Source organism: Trifolium pratense, linkage group LG5, assembly GCF_020283565.1.
Source record: "Trifolium pratense cultivar HEN17-A07 linkage group LG5, ARS_RC_1.1, whole genome shotgun sequence".
NCBI lineage: Eukaryota > Viridiplantae > Streptophyta > Magnoliopsida > Fabales > Fabaceae > Trifolium > Trifolium pratense.
The window spans coordinates 43,868,631-43,889,460 of record NC_060063.1 but is presented as its reverse complement, the minus strand read 5'-3'; the positions used below and the strand labels follow the sequence as shown (position 1 = coordinate 43,889,460).

Genomic DNA, 20,830 nt, shown 5'->3' with positions numbered 1-20,830 from the left:
TTAAACACAATATTTGATGGAAGGACCAAAACTGTTAAATTTTTAAATAGGGGACCAATTATGCAAAATAAAAAAAATAGGGAGATTAAAGCTGCAATTAAACCTATCCGTTAATAGTTAGAGAGTAACTTTTTTGGGTACCCTTGTGTTTGCAAAAGTGTGTTTTATTTTATATATGTGTGCATAAAGATGAAAGAAACAGAAGAAAATACAAAAGAATAAATGAAGACAAATTAAAGGAGAGACTAAACAAACAATTAACATTTTTTTGTATGTTACTTGTCTAATTTCAAAGTGGTAAATGATTTAATTTATAATTTTCCCATAAGATAATCGAATATTATAAATTTTTATGTAATTATTTTAAAAAATCAATTATTTGATAGATAATAGATATACACCTAAATATAATAAGAGTTAAAATTTACAATTACTTTGTATTTATAACATGCATAATATTCATTCATTTAATTTTTTTTTCTCTCTTCTTAAATGTTTTTTTTTTGTCACCACAGTATCCAACTCACTGGACCGTATAATCTGGTTCATGGGTCAGTTTTGACATCAAGTGGTTACAGCTTCCTACCGATCTTAATTGCGGGAAATCGAACCGTAGTTCTCACTACCAAGTTCAGTATCAATCACCACTGACCAACTAACGATTAATTCTTAAATGTTTTTATGCTTTTTTTTTGTGACAGAAAATGCTTTTATGCTCTTTATTATATTTATCAACAATTAAATCCAATTAATTAAAAAAAGAAAAAAGAAAACATGAGAGAAAAATAGTACTGATCGAAATCCGAAAATATTGGGGCGCGAGAAAGAGGTGAAATGGCGGGAGAAGGATACAAAATCACTCGCTTCAATTAAAACACACAGAATTCAAAATCTTCATCCACTCTCTGAAATGGAAAAGGAATCTATGAAAAAGTGTTGGAGAAAAGAAGTAGATGAAAATCTTCAAAGATTACACTCTCTCTTGTTCGGCGTTGAACGTGCCCTAGATCAACAGAATTGCGATTTCTCTACCGGTTATATTCTCTCTCTTCGTCTCATCGGTTTCATTGATTCTCGCTCTCAATCAGAAATCGATCAAGCTTTTCTTCAACAGACTCGTCGTCAAGCTTTAACCTATCTTCATACTGCTAAACAATCTCTCACTCCCCTCATTGATCGGTGAATAATTTAATCGTTATTAATTTTTTTTATCTCTCAGTTTTATGTCGATACTGATAATAATTGAGAAAATGATGTAATTCAATATAAAATAAGTTTTGTTTTATTCTATCTGCTGCATGCCAAATGCTAGTTTTGAGAATTGTGATGAAATGCGTTTTGAATTTGATTTTTTGTTGTTGTTATAATAATGATATTTAGTTAGAAATAATTTGAAAAGAATTGAATTGAATTGTTGTCTGCTATGGTAGCTGTTGGATAACTCAAACTAACTGCTCTTGGGAGTGGTGTGTAATGTGTTTCCATTGTTTAGAATTGAAAGAATCTAGTTGAAGTTTTCAAGATTTGACTGTGAGCAGTATACAGTGTGCCATGTTAGCTTATAAACATGACCAATTAAAAACATGAAATAGAGTAAAATACTAGCAGAAATAGGACCAAATAGAGGATTTGTGTTGAATACATTTTACATTTTGCTTTATCATGTGAATGACACTAAGCTATAACCTAGGCTATATAGTGGATTTATTTAGGTTTTCCACACGAACATGCTGTAATATTCAGTGACAATTCGAGTGCCATTTGTTTGGCATAGGGTCAAGTTTGTCTAAGAGGAGCAGGCATATATATGTGAAGTGCCACTTCTTCAGGACTAAGACTAGAATCGAAGTGCAGAAAATTGACACATGACAATATAGCTGACATATTTATTAGGTTTAACTACACATTTGGTCCCTTACGTTTATTTTAGGTTTCAATTTGGTCCCTTACGTTTAAAAAGTATCAACTTGGTCCCTTACGTTTATTTTAGGTTTCAAGTTAGTCCTTTCCGTTAGTTTTGTCACTAACACCGTTTGAACAGTACACGTGTCAGCGTGTCCAAGTGCCACGTGTCAGTCCACATATGCAAATTGACTGCCACATGACAAAATTGACGGAAAGGACTAATTTGAAACCTAAAATAAACGTAAGGGACCAAATTGATACTTTTAAAACGTAAGGGACCAAATTGAAACCTAAAATAAACGTAAGGGACCAAATGTATAGTTAAGCCTATTTATTAAACCAGTCTCAAAGAGAAACTTTGCGCATATTTTGGGCTTGCTCAAATTTTGATAGATGGAAATAGCCCTAACTGTGTTGACAGGCAACTTTTGTTGTTGGATTGTAGTCTTTGTAACATCTTATTTATAATATTGGAGATTCTTACATTGTCCTTAGGTGTAGACAACCTTGGATGAATCACCTCTTATGTTCTCTCTTTTAAGTGTTTTGTTTTTATCTGATTTTTCTGTCTTCTACCAAAACAGCCTATGTGGTGGTTACCACTCTTAAATACTTTTGAGAATCTGTAATGCAATGTTTAAACTTAAATGTTACTTGATTGATATCAACTTCCTCTAATGTTAATGCTGCGTCAATTTTCCTCTTGCTGTTACCTGTTACCATGTGTCTCAAGATTTTTGTTTCTACCTTTTTCCTCAGCCAAGCTTTTGAGCAAGTAAAGAGGTCTCCAGGACCCATTTTTAGGTCAACAGGAGATATTGACATTGACAAGATACGGAATTCTAAATACTTTCAAGCTCTTCTTAAGCCATCTAAAGAAAAAGATTGCAATCAATTGGTAAATGTACTGCAATTGATTGAACTCTATTATTTTTGGCTACTTCAGATTCTAGAGATAATGATTTTTGGTTTTACATATATTGTTTTTGTATTTACAGGTTGATCAACTGGGGAAGCAAAACAATACAGGCAAAGAAGCATCAAAGGAAGTGGTGCAAACAAAGTTAACATCAATATATGGGAAAAACAGCTTGAGGACTAGTAATGGTTCCAAAAGTTTTTTTAACTTGAAAAATAACAATTCTGAGGACTGTATAATTATTGGAAGGCCTCAATCACATGGCATCCATACAAAGAGTCCTGGTGTCTCTTCTGTTTTTGAAGTCGAAGGAGAAGGAAGAGCTCGTGGAAACACGTTTCCGACAAAACGTGCACACGTGGAAAATACTAGCCCCAGAGTTGGTTATGTCAAGTCACCTTCAATCAATGAGGAAGTTAATCCTGATGTTGCTGGCAATGGGTTTGTTACTGCCAGAGCAAAGTTGGTATAATTATTTTACCTTATGTGTCAAGTTTCTGTCTCTCTCTCTCACTCGTTTTTGTTGATGACTATGGCAAATTGGGATCGGATTGTTTCCTGTTTTTAATTATTTGCATTTCCATTTTATTCTGTCAAAGTTGGTGCATATTGCATTTCTTTCCGCTGCTGTAACGTGTTCTTCAAATATACTTATTTCCCTTTATGTGCTCATCATTCTCTCAAGAGGGATGATATACCTTCTAGATGAAACTTTATTACCCATTCTTTATAAGGAAATACCTTTAAAAGGTGAAGAGCAAACTCACTCTATTATTGAGTAGTTTATCACCCAAAAGTTCTAGCAATAGAAAGAACATTAAGTCAACTTCAAAGTAAATGACAGATTTTTCGTCTTTTGTATCTTACGTAGAAATGTTGATGGCATAATCTTATTTTGGAAGGAAATGGATGTAAAGCAAAAGCAGGGTGCAATTGGTTCACCCAGTGCACCTGTCTCACCACAATGCGACAACAATCCTGCCAACAGGCTATATGGTGGGAGATCATATGGTGTTTCACGACGTGGCATCCGTGGTAATTTTGTCCCCCCTATTAAATCCAACGGGAGCAATACTGGAAATATGACTTCCCGAATTGCTGGCAACAAAAGTGGTGATTCTTTAGATGAGTCTACAAAGAAATGGTCAGTTCTGAGATCATCATATTAGTCTATGTTCTTACTTGTAACTCTTTATTTGCACTATCTCTCAAATTCATTCTATTTGTGCATTCCAAAAGTGCAAATGACTGTCTCAAATTTTATTGTAGACAGCATCTCAAAAGTGTTTAGTCATACGAACTACTGGGGAACAATCCTAACTTAAATTGCTACACTAGTCTGTACTATTTACATATTAAAGTTAAGCTTGTAATGCCTTTCTTTATTCCTTTTGTGAAAATTAACAAGAAGTAATCTATTTTTCATTATTTTCAATTGAGGTATTATGGGACAGGTGTATTTGACTTTGCCCTCTTTAAATCTTTTTCTTCCCCGTAAGTTGTTGATCCCATGATTGATGACTGGTTGGATAATGTATGCACTTTTCCTAATTTGTTTCATATTCTTGCAGTTTGGAAATGCTGTATGGTCCTGATGGTGAACTTCCTGAGAAACTAAGAAATTTAGAACCTCGCCTCATTGAACATGTTAGTAACGAGATTATGGATAAAGATCCCAATGTCCACTGGGATGACATTGGTAATATAAATAGCTGTTTCTCTTTCTGCTTTGTTCACCAAATTGGCAGTTCTTATGAAAACTAGTTATCCTCATTCAATGTTTAATGACATTGTAGCTGGATTGGGCCATGCCAAACGTTGTGTCAGTGAGATGGTCATATTACCTCTGCAACGTCCTGACTTATTTATGGGCTGCCGTTCTCCTGGGAGAGGTTTGCTTCTATTTGGTCCACCAGTAAGTGCAAATTTCTCTTACAGATGTTGTAAATTTCAAAGACTCTGGTCTTGATCTGTCTTATATACTTTAAATGCTAGGGAACTGGTAAAACAATGGTAGGAAAAGCCATAGCTGGGGAGGCAAAGGCAACCTTCTTTTACATATCTTCAAGCTCGTTGACTAGCAAATGGGTATGTTTGATATGCTTAAGCTTTAGCTGTTTATTTTGAACGTTTGATGATATATTTCTCCTAAAACATCTCGTTCTGTTTTCTAAAATCTTTTCTGAGATGATTTTCTGCAGTCTTTGGCAACTTATGAACTGATCCTGTCAAATGCTAAATATCCTAGGGACAATGTTTTCAATACCTGATATATGTACTGATAACTACAGATTGGTGAAGGTGAAAAGCTAGTAAGAGCCCTCTTTGGAGTGGCCAGTTGTCGTCAGCCAGCAGTAATTTTTGTTGATGAAATAGATTCGCTCTTATCTCAGGTATGCTAATGTCATGGCCAAAAAGGCAACATCAATATTCATTGTTGTAATAGGTTCATGTTCAACTATTTTGTGGAAATTTTTAAATAGTTAGTAATAGATTATCATCAATTAATGACATGTAATCTTAGTGAAATTTAATATGGCATTAATTCTTCTCTTATATATTTAATACATGCAACTTGTTGCAGCGTAAGTCAGATGGTGAGCATGAAGCAAGCAGAAGGCTAAAGACACAGTTTCTTATTGAAATGGAAGGTTTCGACGGTGGTAACGACCAAATTCTTCTTATAGGTAATTGTTGAACCACTAGGCTCAATTTCTTTTTACTTTTCTTTTTAATATACTCAATTTTAGCCCACTAGCTGTCTCCTTTGTGATACCTTTAATGGGTAGATACAAGATAATGATAGCTTTTGTTCAACAATATTTATGATTTTATCTTTGTTTTGTTTTGTTCAACAATACTAGATAATGATGGCTTTATTGTGATCACCATCACTATACTATACTTTAGTTTTTTGTTTTGTTTATGTGTATTCAAAAGAACATACTTTTTATGTTTGTTTTCATTTGTTTTGGTATTATGATTTATGCAAGATAATTTATCAAGGACCCCCTCTACACATTATGACTGTAATAATAGTGGCATCCTCCGGATAGGAACTTGGGTATTATGGGGTGCCTCCCACATCGAGTAGTATTGAATGTTCGGTGAAGAATTTAAGTGACTTTATTCTTTTCCCTCGATAACTAGCTTTTAAGGGAGGATCCCCCAAGTGCTTATCACATTCCTACACAAAATCTAACCTATTTGTAACCTTTTTGCATGTTTACATATTATAGGTGTTGTGTCTTTGGTCTACTCTTTGTACAATGGATTGAGCATTTCATTCTGTAAATTGGAACCAAGACTGGTCTTGTTATGAATTTGTTCTAGGTGTCATATTTTCTATGTATTATGGTAATTGTTCTAGGTCTTGTTATGAATTTGTTCTAGTTGTCATATTATTTGTTATCGAATTTGGGTAAAATTTATACAGGTGCAACAAATCGTCCTCAAGAGCTTGATGAAGCAGCACGGAGGAGACTTACCAAAAGACTTTATATTCCCCTACCATCCTCAGGTGCTAATCATGATTTTCTCCATCTTTCTTCAAACCATTTTTTAAGCACCATCTAACTAAATTATTTGTTTGGCCTTTTAGAGGCAAGAGCTTGGATTGCACGTAGCCTTTTAGAGAAGGACGGATTATTCAACCTATCAAATGAGGAAATGGATGTTATATGCAACTTAACAGATGGTATGAACATTTTTCAAGTTAATTGCAGTATCTCTACGTCGCTTTTTCTTGGTTTCCGGTGTTTTCCTTTACTTTACTTATATACTTGGTAACTTTGTTTTTAGGTTATTCTGGATCAGACATGAAAAACTTAGTGAAGGATGCTTCTATGGGTCCCCTGAGAGAGAAAATAAGACAAGGTGTAAATATTGTAGAGTTGAAGAAGGAGGATATGAGGCCAGTAACTCTTCAGGTATGCAAAAGGGTGCATACAGAACCTATAAATTTCAATAATAATTTCTCAGATTGATTATTAATTTTGAAATTTTTTCTTCACTTTGTGTAGGACTTCAAAGATTCCCTACATGAGGTGAGACCTTCTGTTTCACCTGATGAACTTGGCACTTATGAGCAATGGAACAAGAAATTTGGAAGCATGTCAGTTTAGAGGATTATGTTCTCATTGTAAGGAAACAAATACTTAAGAGATTTACCTTAATACTTAAACATCTTAGGTTGACAGAATCAAATTACCTAATTATTGCATACATTACAGAACATTTGGATGTTATTGTCTGTGTAACTGTTGATATGATATAAGTAGTATTGAAAAAGAAAAAATGCTAACAAAGTCTTGAATTAGAAAAATGTATCATTGTTTAAAGAAAATATAATGAATTTCTGTGGTTAACTAGTTTCGACCTTGAAATCTCTCATATGTGAGTTTTTAGGCGGTATTTATCATTCCATCTACACCTTAAAAAAAAAAGCGTGAAAGAAGAGAAGCTCGTGAACAATCATTTGTGAGTAAAACCAACAATGGACACTAGAATTTTGCAAAGTTATAGATAAAAACACATAACACTACTAACGCAAAATTGTAGTCCAGCACAAGATGCAGAATTTACTGAAAAAGTTCATATAACTATCACATATATGGTGACTAGTTTGCCTTTGAAACGTTGTAGTTGTAGATTTGAATCTAAATTGTAGTTTGAGATTATCATGCTGATCTAAACGTGTATTTGCAAGGGAAATCCAATTTTTCCCAACGAGTCAGGGGCATAACTTGTGGAGAGCAGCATGGTAAATTTGTAATACTTAAAAATCATAAGTTGCCTATAATCAAATTTCCTAAAAAATATTGAATTGGAAAATGTCACAAAGTGTTCCTTATAATAATGACCGGAGGGAGTAGCAAAAAGCAGTCAAAGTTAGTGTATTTGGTCCAAAAATTCTTTGACAGACATTGCTTATATTTTGTTACAAATTCCTAAACTCAATTTATAAACGTATGTATATCATGCAACCAATAATACACTTTCAACTCATTTAAAAACCTTAATTGAATGACATTGCAACACGTGATTGAAACAATGTGATCAATTACAAAAATTATTTGCTTGGTCAGATGTTTTTTCAATTCATATGGTTCCCAATATGCAACAATTCTAAACATTTTCATGCATCATAAAAGCCGTTACGAAATCATAAATCACAAATAAATTTTACTACTCTGAGCTATAAAATCAGTGCTCCAACAACACCAGCATGACGAGGATCTTGTATTAGTATTACTGAAGAACATGTATCGAAATGCGATTGTTGAGGCAATATGTCCCATTCTTTGCGATGAATACATTCATTGCTTGGGTCCTTGAACGGAAAAGTACTGTTGCCATTTTAACAGGTTCATTACCCTCTCCAGTTCTGAAACAAACAAAGCACCATCATCTTGAGAGAATAGTAAAATCAGACATCAAACAAATTTAAAAATGACATATACTTGATGTTAACCTTAGAAACATATTGAGGGAAGATGAATCATGGTCATAATCGGACACAATCTGTTCAATGTCTGCATATTGTGCATTTCTTGGAAGTCCTTGAATTAAAATCTAGCAAAAATCAGACAATGTTAGATAAGAGATTAAGAGCACTGTTTTGACAGTAATGTTTGCATAAAACAAAATCATATAGGATTTGAACCGGAGTCGTCAAATAGTGGATATAGTGGCACTATAGTGCTGGTAATTTTAACAATTGTTCTGCGATACATGATTTAGATCAAACTATTGTCAAATAGTGCCTATAGCACTATAACGTAGCAGAATTTGAACAATCCACAATTTTCTGCAATCCATGATTGACAACATTGATTTCAACTAGCAATATTTGGTTTAAAGAGAAACATTTAACTAACTTAAAAATATGCACGCCACAATCTTAGTCCATTATCTATATCAAAAATCAAAGTATTATCGGATAGCTATTTTGAGAACTATGTTTTTCGATTTATTAGCATGAATTTGACACCTCTGAAATGAGGAATAGCCAATGATTCGAAAATCAATGGTTGAGATTTAAATAACATACGTAGTTTATTATCATACTTATGATCACAATTTTCAAGTGTTAAATAAGTCATCGTAAGGACATTTCAGACATACGAGAAACAAAGATAGGTAATAATTTATACTTACAGTTCTTCCGTCGTATGGAATAACAGTGTCCCAATGAGAACGATCGATCTGATACCAACAGAAAGAAACAAAAAATCAAACATTTTCCAAGTGAAAACAAACAAAAAAGTAAGAAAGTTCCATTTTTTCCCATTGATGTGTGTGTAGAGCAGCATACCCTATCCAATCTGTACAAACGACCCTTCCTTCCGATCACGCGTAAAGCATTGTCATAGGCACTGTAAGTAGGGAACTGCAACATCCTGATGATAGCAAAAGCTTCAATTTAAATTATGTTCTTCAAGTACACAGTCTAATAAACGTCACTATAGCGCAACATAATTTGAAAAAATTGCTATTGTGCGATTACACTATTTAGTACAAAGTGTTGTCAAATAACAGCTATTGCAGCGTTATAGCATAGCAGGATTTAAACAAGCCACTATTTTCTGCAATCCGTGTTTGACAAAACAGCTCGTATCATATAGTTTTTGTGACACATAATGAAAAACTAAATAAGCACGACAAAAGACAGAATACATTACATTGCAAGTGGGTTGAAGCCACCACGGGTGTACTCCATTTTAACATCCTCCAGAGTCAAATTACAACCTTCAAGAAAGCTGATGATATCCGTTTTGAGAGCATGTTTATGAACACCAGTCAGCCTAGCATATGTCAAACCTGATAAAAGAATAAGAAAGCAGCATATTCATCACCTTGCATGAAAACAACTTAAACTAGAAGTGACTCGGTTAAACATGTCAATTAACACCATGTTTTCAAAATTCATATGTACTCTCTCCGGTCTCATATATAAGGAAAGATTATTTTTTCAGAGACCAGAGGGAGTATGGCCAAGTGTAAATGTGCACACATATGACCCCACTTGGGGTTGGTCTAGTGGTGTTGGCTTGGGTCCTTGGAGTATGCTCCTCTCAAGGTCTCGAGTTCGATTCCCCCTGGTGCCAATTTCGGTGGGCTAAGTCCATACAGAGCAAAAAAACTGGGGCTTTTAATGGGGCCCCCCGCAAATGGGCGGTGGGATTGGTCCCCTTGGATTAGTCGGTCCTAAGGCCGGATACCAAGTTTTCAAAAAAAATAAAAATAAAATGTGCACACATATGTTCTGCCAGTGTCAGTTGCATCGCATGAAAGACAAATGTCATAAACTTGTAAAATTATATGCATTTTCTAAAACCAGTTAAGTGTTTTTAAGTTTAACATTTAGCAGTATACAACTATACATGAATAGACATACAAGGAAAAACTTAAAACACGAACAATGATGGAGAGATTTTCTATTATCCCCTACAATTTGTGACAAATATTTAGCCAAGTGCCCTGCTACAAGGTGTTATTTACAATATGTGTTTCACTTATATTAAATGCGGCATGTGCTAGGTGTCGTCGAGTGGCAACTAAATGCTAAGGATAACTTTGGACAGACTTAGTATAGGAGAGAAAACGAACAAGGTTATTTTTCATCGATAAACTGAATGCTATAAAATAGTTGTCGAAAGTAGAAACATACAGCGGTGATGGTTTGAAGGTTACATGATGATTTTATGTTGTATTCTGTTCCACTTTTTCTTCAAAATAAAAAAAATATAAGGCTTATGTAAAACAAAATAAAATCGCAACCAATTCTTTCCCTCCTAGTTATTCAATCCAAATCCAAACATATTGTAAATGTGTAAAAATTATGCTATATTGATGATATCCTATAGAAAACAGAATCTCCTAAAAACAAGAACTTCCTAATCTCCCTCCTAAAATTGTTACGATGATGACCCTCACAAACAAGAATACTAAGACTAGGAAACACATAATGCAAATCCTTGCATACATAATCCTAAGACAGGATGATGAACTACATATTTTATAACAATTAGTTAGTCCTGTGATAATGAGCATCGCATAAAAAGATAAGATACATTGTTTTGCTATTTGTCTCAAAAAATAAATGATCTAATCTAGGATTGGTAGTGTCCAAGAAGTTAAGACTCAGTCTCTTATTGCGTATCTAAAATATTTTTAATTGGACACAGTTAAGAGTGTTTGACAGATGTTCAAGGCATATGTCCGAGAAGTTCCGGTGCCTAAACGATGTCCGACACAGCACGTTGGAGGAATCTTTGTGCTTCATAGTATTCAATGAGAGCAAAATTCTCCCAACAAATAAGGGCAGTGAATGTTTGTTCAAAAAATAAAATGAACGTATATATCATTTCAGCATAATAACTGAAAATATCAATGTAATTTCCCCCAATAATAACAACAAACAACAACAATCAAGCCTTATCCCACTAAGTGTCGTCGACTACATGAATCAAACGACGCCACATAATGTTCTATCAAATATAATATTTCTATCCAACTCACTAATTTCTAAATCATTCTTAATAGTTTCTCCTAAAGTTTTCCTAGGTCTTCCTCTACCTCTAGTGTTTTGACTTCCCTCCATCTGATCTACTCCCCGTACTACTGAATCTACAGGTCTTCTCTCTACATGCCGAAACCACTAAGACTAGTTTCAACCATGTTTTCTACCATAGGCGCTACACCAACGCTCTCTTTACTGACACGACACCGGCACTTATGATTACACTGAATTATGTCATTTTCTCAAAATTATTATTGGCGTCGATGTGTCAGTGTCCGTGTGTTGTGTCCAGTGTCCGTGTTCGTGCTTCATAGTTTCTAATCTATCTTGTCTAATCTTACCACACATCCAACGCAACATCCTCACCTCTGCTACACTTAATTTATTTTTTAGGTGGTTCTTTAGAAAATCACCAGTCTTACCGCAGTATAATAAAATTTTCCCTTCAGCTTGATCGGTACTTTCATATCACATAAAAGTAATAAAACACCTAAGACCCTCCTCCATTTTAACTACCCAACTTGAACTCAATCGTTTACATCTCCTTCCCCAATAAAACAATAACAATCCTAAACAAAACAACTGATATTTCATAAAAACTAAGCCAACAATCCAACTTCAATTTCAAACTATGAAGCATGGATACACACACTCACACGTCGACACCGATAATAATTCGAGAAAATAACAATAAGTGCCGGTGTCGTGTCGGGCATTAACTCGCGTCCAACACCGGGACACAAATCCGATGAGTGTCCGTGCTTCATAGATTTCAAATCATGCATAGCATAACGTATACAAACAAATTTATAAAAAAAAAAGTATACCTGAATTGTCTGTACGCAAAAAAGGAGGTGTTGAATGCTGTGGTGGCTGTTCAGCTTCAGTAGAGAAGAATCTAGCAACAAAACCATTACTTCTCTGAAATACACAAACACTAGAGTTTGTTTTCTTCAATGTAGCTCTAACAACACTACCCATCTTCCACAATAAACCCTAAAATCACATCACAAAACCAACATTCATAAAGAATCACTTTATCACCATAAATATGAATATAAATATACAAATTTTATATCAAAAAAAATTGAATTTTTATGTCAAAAAAATTCAATTTTTCAGCTGTATGAAATAAAATGAAAAATGGGTAGGATGAAAATGAAGAGAAAGATGAGATATTTGAAAAATTACCTGTTCGATTTTTTGCTACGATCGATGGAACGAACAATCACTGAGAGAGTGTAATGAGAAAGAAGCGTAGCATAGGGCACCAAACAAGTGAAGTTGAATGGGCTTTTTATTTGGGGGCCCAAATGGCCCATTAATAATTTGAGGAATTTTTTTCCTACCCCTACATTTATCACTATACCCCAACATTTTTTCAAAAATGCTCATTCTACCCTTATCTTACTCTATTATATTTTTTTTACTAAATAATATTTTATTAGTTTTTACTTTGTCATTTTATAACTTTTCCATAGTTTGGTTCCGCAAGACTGTTCCGATACGTATTTTTTTTTTCGGTACATTAAATTTACCAGCACACTTTGAAAAAATGTTTCGGTTTGCAATCGTTTTTACCGGAACACTTTAAAATAGTATTCCGGTTTGAAAAGTGTGCAAAATTTTTCTAATTACATACCGGAACACTTTTAAAAAGTGTGCCGGTATTATAAACGTGTTCCGGTATGATGTAAAGTATGCCGGTATTATAAACGTGTCCCAGAAAACAGAAACTCATTTTTTAAAGTAAGCACGTTATAGACACCCAAAACAAAGAACTTGTGTCTTTGTCGCAAAAACTCAGGTACACATCGTACCTCTTCCTGTTTAGAGCATTGGTGGTGGTGGTGGTAGATTTGAGTTCAAATTTGCGGCGTTTGTAGAAGCAGGAAATGAAGGAAGACATGAATGAATTTGATGAATCTGAAATTCAATTCAACTGAAATGTTGAGGCAAAAATCTCTTTGGAATCTATGTGTGAGTACAATAATTGCACATGGAGAGAAACATACAAAATGTTATGAAAATAATTATTAATTGAAACGAAGGAGTAAGTAATCTCCTGCTTGCTTTATTGTGTGATTGTAATTGCTTATAATACCGGCACACTTTCAAAGTGTTCCGGTAATTAGAAAAATTATGCACAGTTTTTAAACGGGTACACTTTTTTAAAGTGTTCTGATAAAAACGATTGCAAACCGAACACTTTTTCAAAGTGTGCCGGTAAATTTAACATACCGGAAAGAAAAAATACTTACCGGAAAAGTCTTGCGGAACCAATCTACCGGAAAAGTTATAAAATGACAAAGTAAAAAATAATAAAATATAATTTAGTAAAAAAAAAATAATAATAGAGTAAGATAAGGGTAGAATGGGCATTTTTGAAAAATTGTTGGGGTATAGTGATAAATATAGGGGTAGAAAAAAAAAATTCTTGAAGCTGAGTTTTCCGAGTAAAATGGGAATTTCCGAGTAAAGGTATAAATGTTGGGGTGAGAGGAAATTTTGGTTCGGTTTTACCTTTGGTTCGGTTTTTATTTCTACCAAAAAACCAATAAACAATTGTTCCGGTTTGATAAGTATATATTCTTATTCTCTATGTTTTGTAAAAGAAAAAAAAAAGTATATATTCTATGTGTGTGTCGTAAAGGAAGGAGGATGTATTGGATTGAGATAAAGTCTCGATGATTTTATAAGATTTTGTTGGATTATATTGATTTTAAAGACTTTTGGTGAGATTGTTGAAAAAGTCTGTCAAATATATTTTCAACTAAAATGTCTCTCAAAATTCATTCCAAACAAGAATCAATCAAAATCGGTAGACTTTTGAATACCAATGGACATTTTAAAAGTAGGAACAAATCTCAATTGAATACCAACAGATTTTGTTGTCCTGAAAAAAAAATCTTATTTGTCTTGATTGAATACCACAAGATTTATCTAACTTTTTTAAAAGTCTTGATTGAATCCCTCAAGATTTTTTTTGTCACAAAAAAGTCTTTTAAAATCTCATGAAATCTCAATCCAATACACCCCTTAATATTGATTTAGTTGATGATTGGTTGATATTTCAAATTCGATTAATTGTCTGTTTGTTTTATGTAGTGTTTTAGTTCTAGGTGCCTGGGGATAAGAGATAATGAAAGTTTTCTGGTAAATATTTGAAAACTTATAGTATTAAGTTAATTGATGATCTAATTTGATTTACCGGATAAGTTAGATAAAGTTTTCCGGTAAATGGCACGTGGGGTGAATAGGATGAAAAGTTCAATAAAATAAAAAGGATAAATTTGGTTTCTACCAAAAAAAAACAAGGATAAATTTGGAATGTTTAATTGTTTGTAAGGGTATAAGTGTTGTGTTGGGCTGTAAGGGAAAATTTTCTTATGCTCTCTACAGTTTGGAAGATATCAATTTATGGTTGTTTAACAACAATGGCCGGTTCAAATTACATTTCCAAATTGCAGTTAGTGAAATCTATTTTTCGAACTAAAATTTGGTTTGGAAAATAGAATCCAAACCATTCTCAATGGGCAAAAATAGAATTTTGGGGCGCTGACTACAGTCATACAAGTGGATCAGTCTGTCGTCGAGTAATAATATTTATAATACAGATTCGTTTCCGCAGGATTCTTGCCAAAACGATTAGTTTCGTTTATGAATTAGATAGTTTGCATTTGTTTTTTAGTTTCAAAAGGTTTTGAGACATAAATCAGATGATAAAAGCTAAAAGAAAATCAGATGAGAAATATAGGTTAAGTGCTTTCGAATTCATCTCATACTTCTGTTTGGTAACTGACGTTATATTGCTTCTATTTTTTTTTTTTTTTTGAAGAAGCTAAATTAGCCCACCCAAATTGGCACAGAGAAAATCGAACCTGATACTCTCACACCAGACCAACCCAAGTGGGTTCTTCTATTCATTTTATTATCTGGCCAATTAATTCTAAATTATGTGTTGTCGCATACTAAAATCATCATATTACAATTGAGGACGCTGATACTAAACCAATGATAAGAGTGTCATTGTTTGTCACGTGTTAGCCTTTAACAAGTTCTCAACATTAAGCTTACCTTGATTGAACAGCTCTAAAACATGCAGAAATTAACAATGTGTTCCATTAATCCTTTGCCCCTAACCTCGAGTACTTGTACTTCCGTTCCCAATGTTGGCTAGCTATATTATCTCTTAGTTCGTGATGAGTAGTGTTGTCACGAGATCACTTAATCCTAGAGGTTTATTCTATAATGTGATCAGTATTAAGAATAAAACATTAAAGCAAAGATAATAATAGATAATAAACCGAATAGTAATTAATATAAATTTTTTCTAACCAAATTACATAGTCTCAAGCATTCATAGAGAAATTTATCTACTCGACCTAACCTAAATATATTTAGCGACTCATAGGCATAATTAAAACAAAGGAGTAAAAACCACGCATACAAAGTAACCTCGATTTCTTGAAGAGAAAGTTTTGTCTCCCTATGATAGAGAGAGTCGCATTCTCTCGAGAGCTCCTTAATCCGCCTTATTGCCCCTCCTTTACTTCTGAATTTCTAAATGAATTTCGTTAATATATAAAGAAAACACATCTGAAACTCTATTTTCAATGCTACAATATAAAATACATTTAACCAAGACAATAAACTAAACGAGTTAGAATTGCTTCCCTAAGACAAATCTTTTGGGAAACCAACTTCAGAGGGTTTATCACCGATAAAACAATTATAAAATACATTTAAAATTATAAAAAATGTGAATATATCTCAATCGTAGCATTTTCTGTTAGATCTACTTGGTAACCCATGTATAAATTTTATTGTTTTTTATGAGAAGTTGTATTGCTTTTTAATTTGTTTTTGTTTTGTTTTTAATAATTTACCGTACCTTTTTTTTAAGCAAGTTTAGACCGTACTTGTACTTACAAGATGATGTAGTATTTATTTGTTCTTGGTCAAGTGATAATGTTTGTTTCTATTAGTAAGCGCATATCAATTTAATTTAATACTCCGTAATATTATTTATCATTAAAAGAAAAATATCATAGTCGTCTACAAATCCTAGCTCAAATGGCAGAAATGCTGAAATTGCTAGTGTCGCACCTCAGGATCGGGGTTCGAACCCTAGTCACTCTACTTTGTGTGTGTGTGAGTTTTCAATGACTTTGCAATTTCGTCTATCAAACAAAAAAAAATCATAGTCAACCAAAGTCAAAAAACACAATTTGACTTGTTGAGAATTTTTTTTGGTTTTTCACCACCAGTTGAATCTGGTTCGGAGTCAGTTCTAGCATCAAGTGGTTCCAGCCCCCTCCCGATCGCAATTGCGGGGATCGAACCGCGGTCCTCCTACCATATATTAAACCTAAGTCAGACTTCAAAAAAACAAACCTAAGTCAAAATACCTGTATATTGACCAATATTCAATTAAAATAATTAATAACTTTTTTTGGCAAAAACTAAAATAGTTAACTATTTAAAATTAATAATTGAGTGTTTTACTTTTCAATTTGAATTGATGATAACTATAAAACCATGTGAGGAAACCAATCAAAGTAAATACTAAGATAGGAGAACTAATAAAGAAAGACAAAAAATGGTTCATCACTCTTTCATTTTGCTAGTGTTTCTTCTATGTATTACATCCTCTTATTCAACCAAAATTGTTCAAGTAGATGAGATTTGCCACAAAGCAAAAAACCCTTCATTTTGTTCGACTCTTCTCAATTCAAAAAAAGGTGCAGACCTTGTTAGTCTTGCACAATATACGATTGGCGTGCTTCGTGTTAATATGACGAACACTGTGAAGCTAATCAACACGCTGATCGCACAAAGTGGTAACGATGTCAAAGCATTAACTCATTACAAAATGTGTTTGAAAGAATTTGTTAATGATGGGGGTGCTCTTTTTGTGCTTGGGAACGTAGAAAGAGTTTTGAAGGAAGGAAATTATCATCTTATGAGTGTTGGAGCTAATGATATAATGCAAGACATTAGAAATTGTATTTATGATACTAGTTATCATGATACTTCTTCCCTTCCAAGTTATGGTGAAGTTGCCTTGCAAATTGATCAAATTATTCAAATTATAGCAGGATTATTTACTGCTTAATTAATTAATTGTTGCTTAATTCTTTTTATGTGTAATCTTAAAGTTTGTACAATCAAAGTCACTAGGTATGATCTAGTGGTGAGGGGTTTGAGTAATATACCAGAGATTCTGGGCTCGATTCTCAGCTCCATTGTAAAAAAAAAAAAGTTTGCACAATCATGCAATAAATTTATTTGAGAATCATTTTTTAGGTTTGTAATAAAAAGTGTGGCATTCACAATTACATTTCAATGTTGATGGGGGTGCTTTGTTACAATGTATACTACTCATGATAAAATTAAGTAATCAACGGTATAATTATGTAAGGTCTTTCATTTCAAATGCAACAAATGATTTATAAAAAACAAACATCCAATTAGGGTGGATCTAGAAATATTATTATGCTATATAAAAATACTGCCTCCGTCTCTAAATAAAAGAGAAAAAAACTCAATTTTTTGATCTCAAATTATAAGATAAAAAAACAAATTAAACATATATCTTTTTCTAGAATTTTTTAATCTTCTCATACAACTTACTTTAAAAAAAATAAAATAACATACTTTAAATTTTTATGTTTTGATTTTTTTAATAAATTTGATTTATTTATTTTGCAATATAATTTAAGATGGATGGAGTAATGAGATATGATTGAACTTTTGCATACGATTATGGGTAGGGCTGAGTATGAACCCGCGATCCGACTCAAAAATGATATAACCGACAACACATTCAAGCGTTCGGTCGGATACGGGCCGTGACAGAGCTCCATACCGATTCACCCAAGGTGGGCTACTCCAATCCTCACAAACTTTGTGAGTGTTCACTAGTGCTTGGGATAACCTCCCAAATCTGCACAACGTTCTGACCTAGATAGATTACAATGTGATTGAGACACCCTCTCAAATTCTGCACACAAATCCAATCTAACTAGACCAAGTAAAAAATCTACAAATTCTTCCTTAAGTCCAAAGAAGATTAAAGGTGTTTACAACAAAACCGGGGAAAGGATGAAAATGCTTCTCAACAGGTAGATAATTATACATTCACTTTTAATGGATAAGTGATGAACCATATAAGTGTGAAGAGATATATGAAGCTTCTTGTATGCAAGAGCAAGGCAAATGCTTCAGTTTCTTTTGTTGTTCAGAATACAAGGAGGCCTTGATATTGACCAGTGATGTTATTCTTCTTGAACAAGCCATGAACTAGCAATTACTTGCATGATTATGCTTCTCAAGCCTTTAGTTAAGAAACAAGGAGGCCTTGATATTGACCAGTGATGTTTACGATGCTTCTCATGTTGATTTTGATGATGCTTCTGATCATTTGACCATTGCATCTCAAGTTGTGTCTGTTAGAAGCATTTTTGTCCTTTCATGGAATCTACTTCTCATGTGGTGTAGACATTTTTTTCTTCCATATATAAGTCTTTCTTATTGAATACTGTGAACCTTCAAATTGATTTGAAAGTGTTCTTCTAATTAATCGCTTCTGATCATATAATTTTCAAATCATGGTTGCTTTTTATCATGAACCATGAATGGTTCTTAATATGATGAAGCTTGAATGCTTCTCATCTTGTGAAGCAAAAATGTTTCTCATATATGAGTGAGACTTTGGATTCTTTTAGAAAATTTTCCTATGCTCTATCACACTCAAGGAAACATATTAGATAATAAAACATATCAGAATCATAAAATGATTCTTAATCATTAAGTTTGTTATCTTTAAAACACAAAGAGATTTTTGGGATATTTCCTCAACACTACAACCTAAGGACTTTTACAATCAGAGTTATAGAGATTGTTTTGGTTTTGCATACTTTTGAGACTCCAAAGAGTGGTAAGATTACAATTAAGCGCTGAGTTTTCTAAACAACTTAGATAATCTAAGATATAAGTTTGTAAGAATCTATCTAAGTGTTTATGCTTTACAAATATTCACAGATATATACAAAGAGTTGTAAGTATCTATCTAAATGTTTGAGCTTCCTTGAAAGTTATCTCTATGAATATCATTGACTGTGAGCATTGAAGGGATTTAAGAGGGGTATTTTCAAAAAAAAATTAATCCTCTTAGCGGAACAATCCCGATGAACGGATCTTGATTAAACCATTAATCACAAATCAACGAACACAAAACCACAAGTTTATGTGTTTACCTCTTGAAGTGCAGAACCTTTGAAGTAGAAACTGTTTCTGATCACGAGCAAAGCAAAGTAGCGATGCATCTACTCAGTCCACACGAACAGAACTTCTCCGATGACCGGTGCTAGCCAATTCCACCAGAGATTCAGAGAGAACAAGGTTTAGAGAGCGGCGGTTAGGTTTCACTTTGTGAATTAGGTTAAGCTTACAAAACTTCATCACAAGGGTTCTATTTATAGAACCACTTGTGTGGTAATCAAGCCAAGCACTACACCGTACCTTACGGTGGACCGCATTTCTCTATTTTCATAAATTAAATAATAAGTCATACTTAATTATTTAATTACTAATAAGTCTTACTTATTTATTTCTCTCATCTATCTGTCCTTTGTGTGTGACCCTATAGGTTCTCGTAACGTTGGCAATAATATTAAATCACATATTTAATATTATAAACAGTGAGCGGTATCTAGCAACACATTACTGCTACCCAAGTGACGAGAATGTCATGTGATCTGACGAAACCTTTCCGTGATAACGATCGTGTGTATAATTACCCCTTTGACCTTATATCTATATTGAACACAAGGCATAGATCGTGTCACCCTTGTATGGTTCAATATTTTATTTCTTGATCCCAGAATATACTGAACAATGAATAAGCTCAATATCTCATATTGACTTAGTTCGGCGTGGCCACGCATTTTATCAGCCATATTCCATCAAGAGGCCTACAGATATTGCTCCTGTTATATAGGAGGGGCAAATTCCATCTAGGTCACTCATGTCCCTCAGCATGATTTGTAGAGTACCCATCAACCGACTTTATAGTCATCCTGTTACGGACAATGTTTGAACGACAACTAAGTACTCTACTCCACATCTAGGGTCCATAGTGGTTTCAGGTCGAAGGGTGGTATACATCATTATCACTATGAGAATAACTTATGACACTTTTCATAACATACTATGTAGTATTCTCATGGCGGGTCAATCCAATATAAATATTACTCATAATATTTATATCCATGTGAAGACTTGATATCTCATATCCATGACTCGTGAGATGAGGTCATCAGTCTACTCACATAATAGTCTCTATGTTTTATCGTTATCCTACATCACAGTAAAACTTGACTATGGATACTTTAAGAATAGTGTTCTTATGTTTAATGGAGTCTCACTATTAAGTCACACTTAATGTTCCATTAATTAGACTAGCTATTCTAGGGACT

General features: G+C 33.5%; 3 protein-coding genes across 3 annotated transcripts; 2 read left to right on the top strand and 1 right to left on the bottom strand.

Annotated features, from left to right (window-relative positions):
- The first annotated feature begins 873 nt into the window (after positions 1-873).
- On the top strand, positions 874-7,169 carry LOC123884730 (ATPase family AAA domain-containing protein FIGL1-like). Its single transcript, XM_045933902.1, has 13 exons — positions 874-1,179; positions 2,665-2,803; positions 2,904-3,290; positions 3,727-3,968; positions 4,396-4,523; positions 4,621-4,739; positions 4,820-4,912; positions 5,116-5,217; positions 5,409-5,511; positions 6,261-6,344; positions 6,426-6,521; positions 6,626-6,753; positions 6,847-7,169. The coding sequence occupies exons 1-13, from the start codon at positions 911-913 to the stop codon at positions 6,946-6,948; spliced, it is 1,992 nt and encodes a 663-aa protein (XP_045789858.1). The 5' UTR covers positions 874-910; the 3' UTR covers positions 6,949-7,169.
- Positions 7,170-7,828: 659 nt separating this feature from the next.
- LOC123884609 lies at positions 7,829-12,667 on the bottom strand. Its single transcript, XM_045933745.1, has 7 exons — positions 12,540-12,667; positions 12,176-12,344; positions 9,508-9,646; positions 9,141-9,225; positions 8,984-9,031; positions 8,298-8,398; positions 7,829-8,210 (listed from the first exon to the last, which is right to left on the bottom strand). Exons 2-7 carry the CDS (start codon positions 12,327-12,329, stop codon positions 8,075-8,077), a joined length of 663 nt encoding a protein of 220 aa, XP_045789701.1. The 5' UTR covers positions 12,330-12,344; positions 12,540-12,667; the 3' UTR covers positions 7,829-8,074.
- Positions 12,668-16,950: 4,283 nt separating this feature from the next.
- On the top strand, positions 16,951-17,466 carry LOC123886744 (pectinesterase inhibitor 2-like). Its single transcript, XM_045936036.1, has one exon. It carries the CDS (start codon positions 16,951-16,953, stop codon positions 17,464-17,466), a length of 516 nt encoding a protein of 171 aa, XP_045791992.1.
- The last annotated feature ends 3,364 nt before the right edge of the window (positions 17,467-20,830 follow it).

Excerpts from the sequence above, each read along its gene's own strand:
- LOC123884730 (XM_045933902.1), top strand. The coding sequence starts at position 911 with ATGGAAAAGGAATCTATGAAAAAGTGTTGGAGAAAAGAAGTAGATGAA. Across the intron at positions 2,804-2,903 it reads AAAAAGATTGCAATCAATTG|GTTGATCAACTGGGGAAGCA; the intron begins GTAAATGTACTG and ends TTGTATTTACAG. Across the intron at positions 6,522-6,625 it reads TATATGCAACTTAACAGATG|GTTATTCTGGATCAGACATG; the intron begins GTATGAACATTT and ends CTTTGTTTTTAG.
- LOC123884609 (XM_045933745.1), bottom strand. The coding sequence starts at position 12,329 with ATGGGTAGTGTTGTTAGAGCTACATTGAAGAAAACAAACTCTAGTGTT. Across the intron at positions 9,032-9,140 it reads GTTTGTACAGATTGGATAGG|ATCGATCGTTCTCATTGGGA; the intron begins GTATGCTGCTCT and ends TGTTGGTATCAG. Across the intron at positions 8,211-8,297 it reads TCCCTCAATATGTTTCTAAG|AACTGGAGAGGGTAATGAAC; the intron begins GTTAACATCAAG and ends TGTTTGTTTCAG.
- LOC123886744 (XM_045936036.1), top strand. The coding sequence starts at position 16,951 with ATGGTTCATCACTCTTTCATTTTGCTAGTGTTTCTTCTATGTATTACA.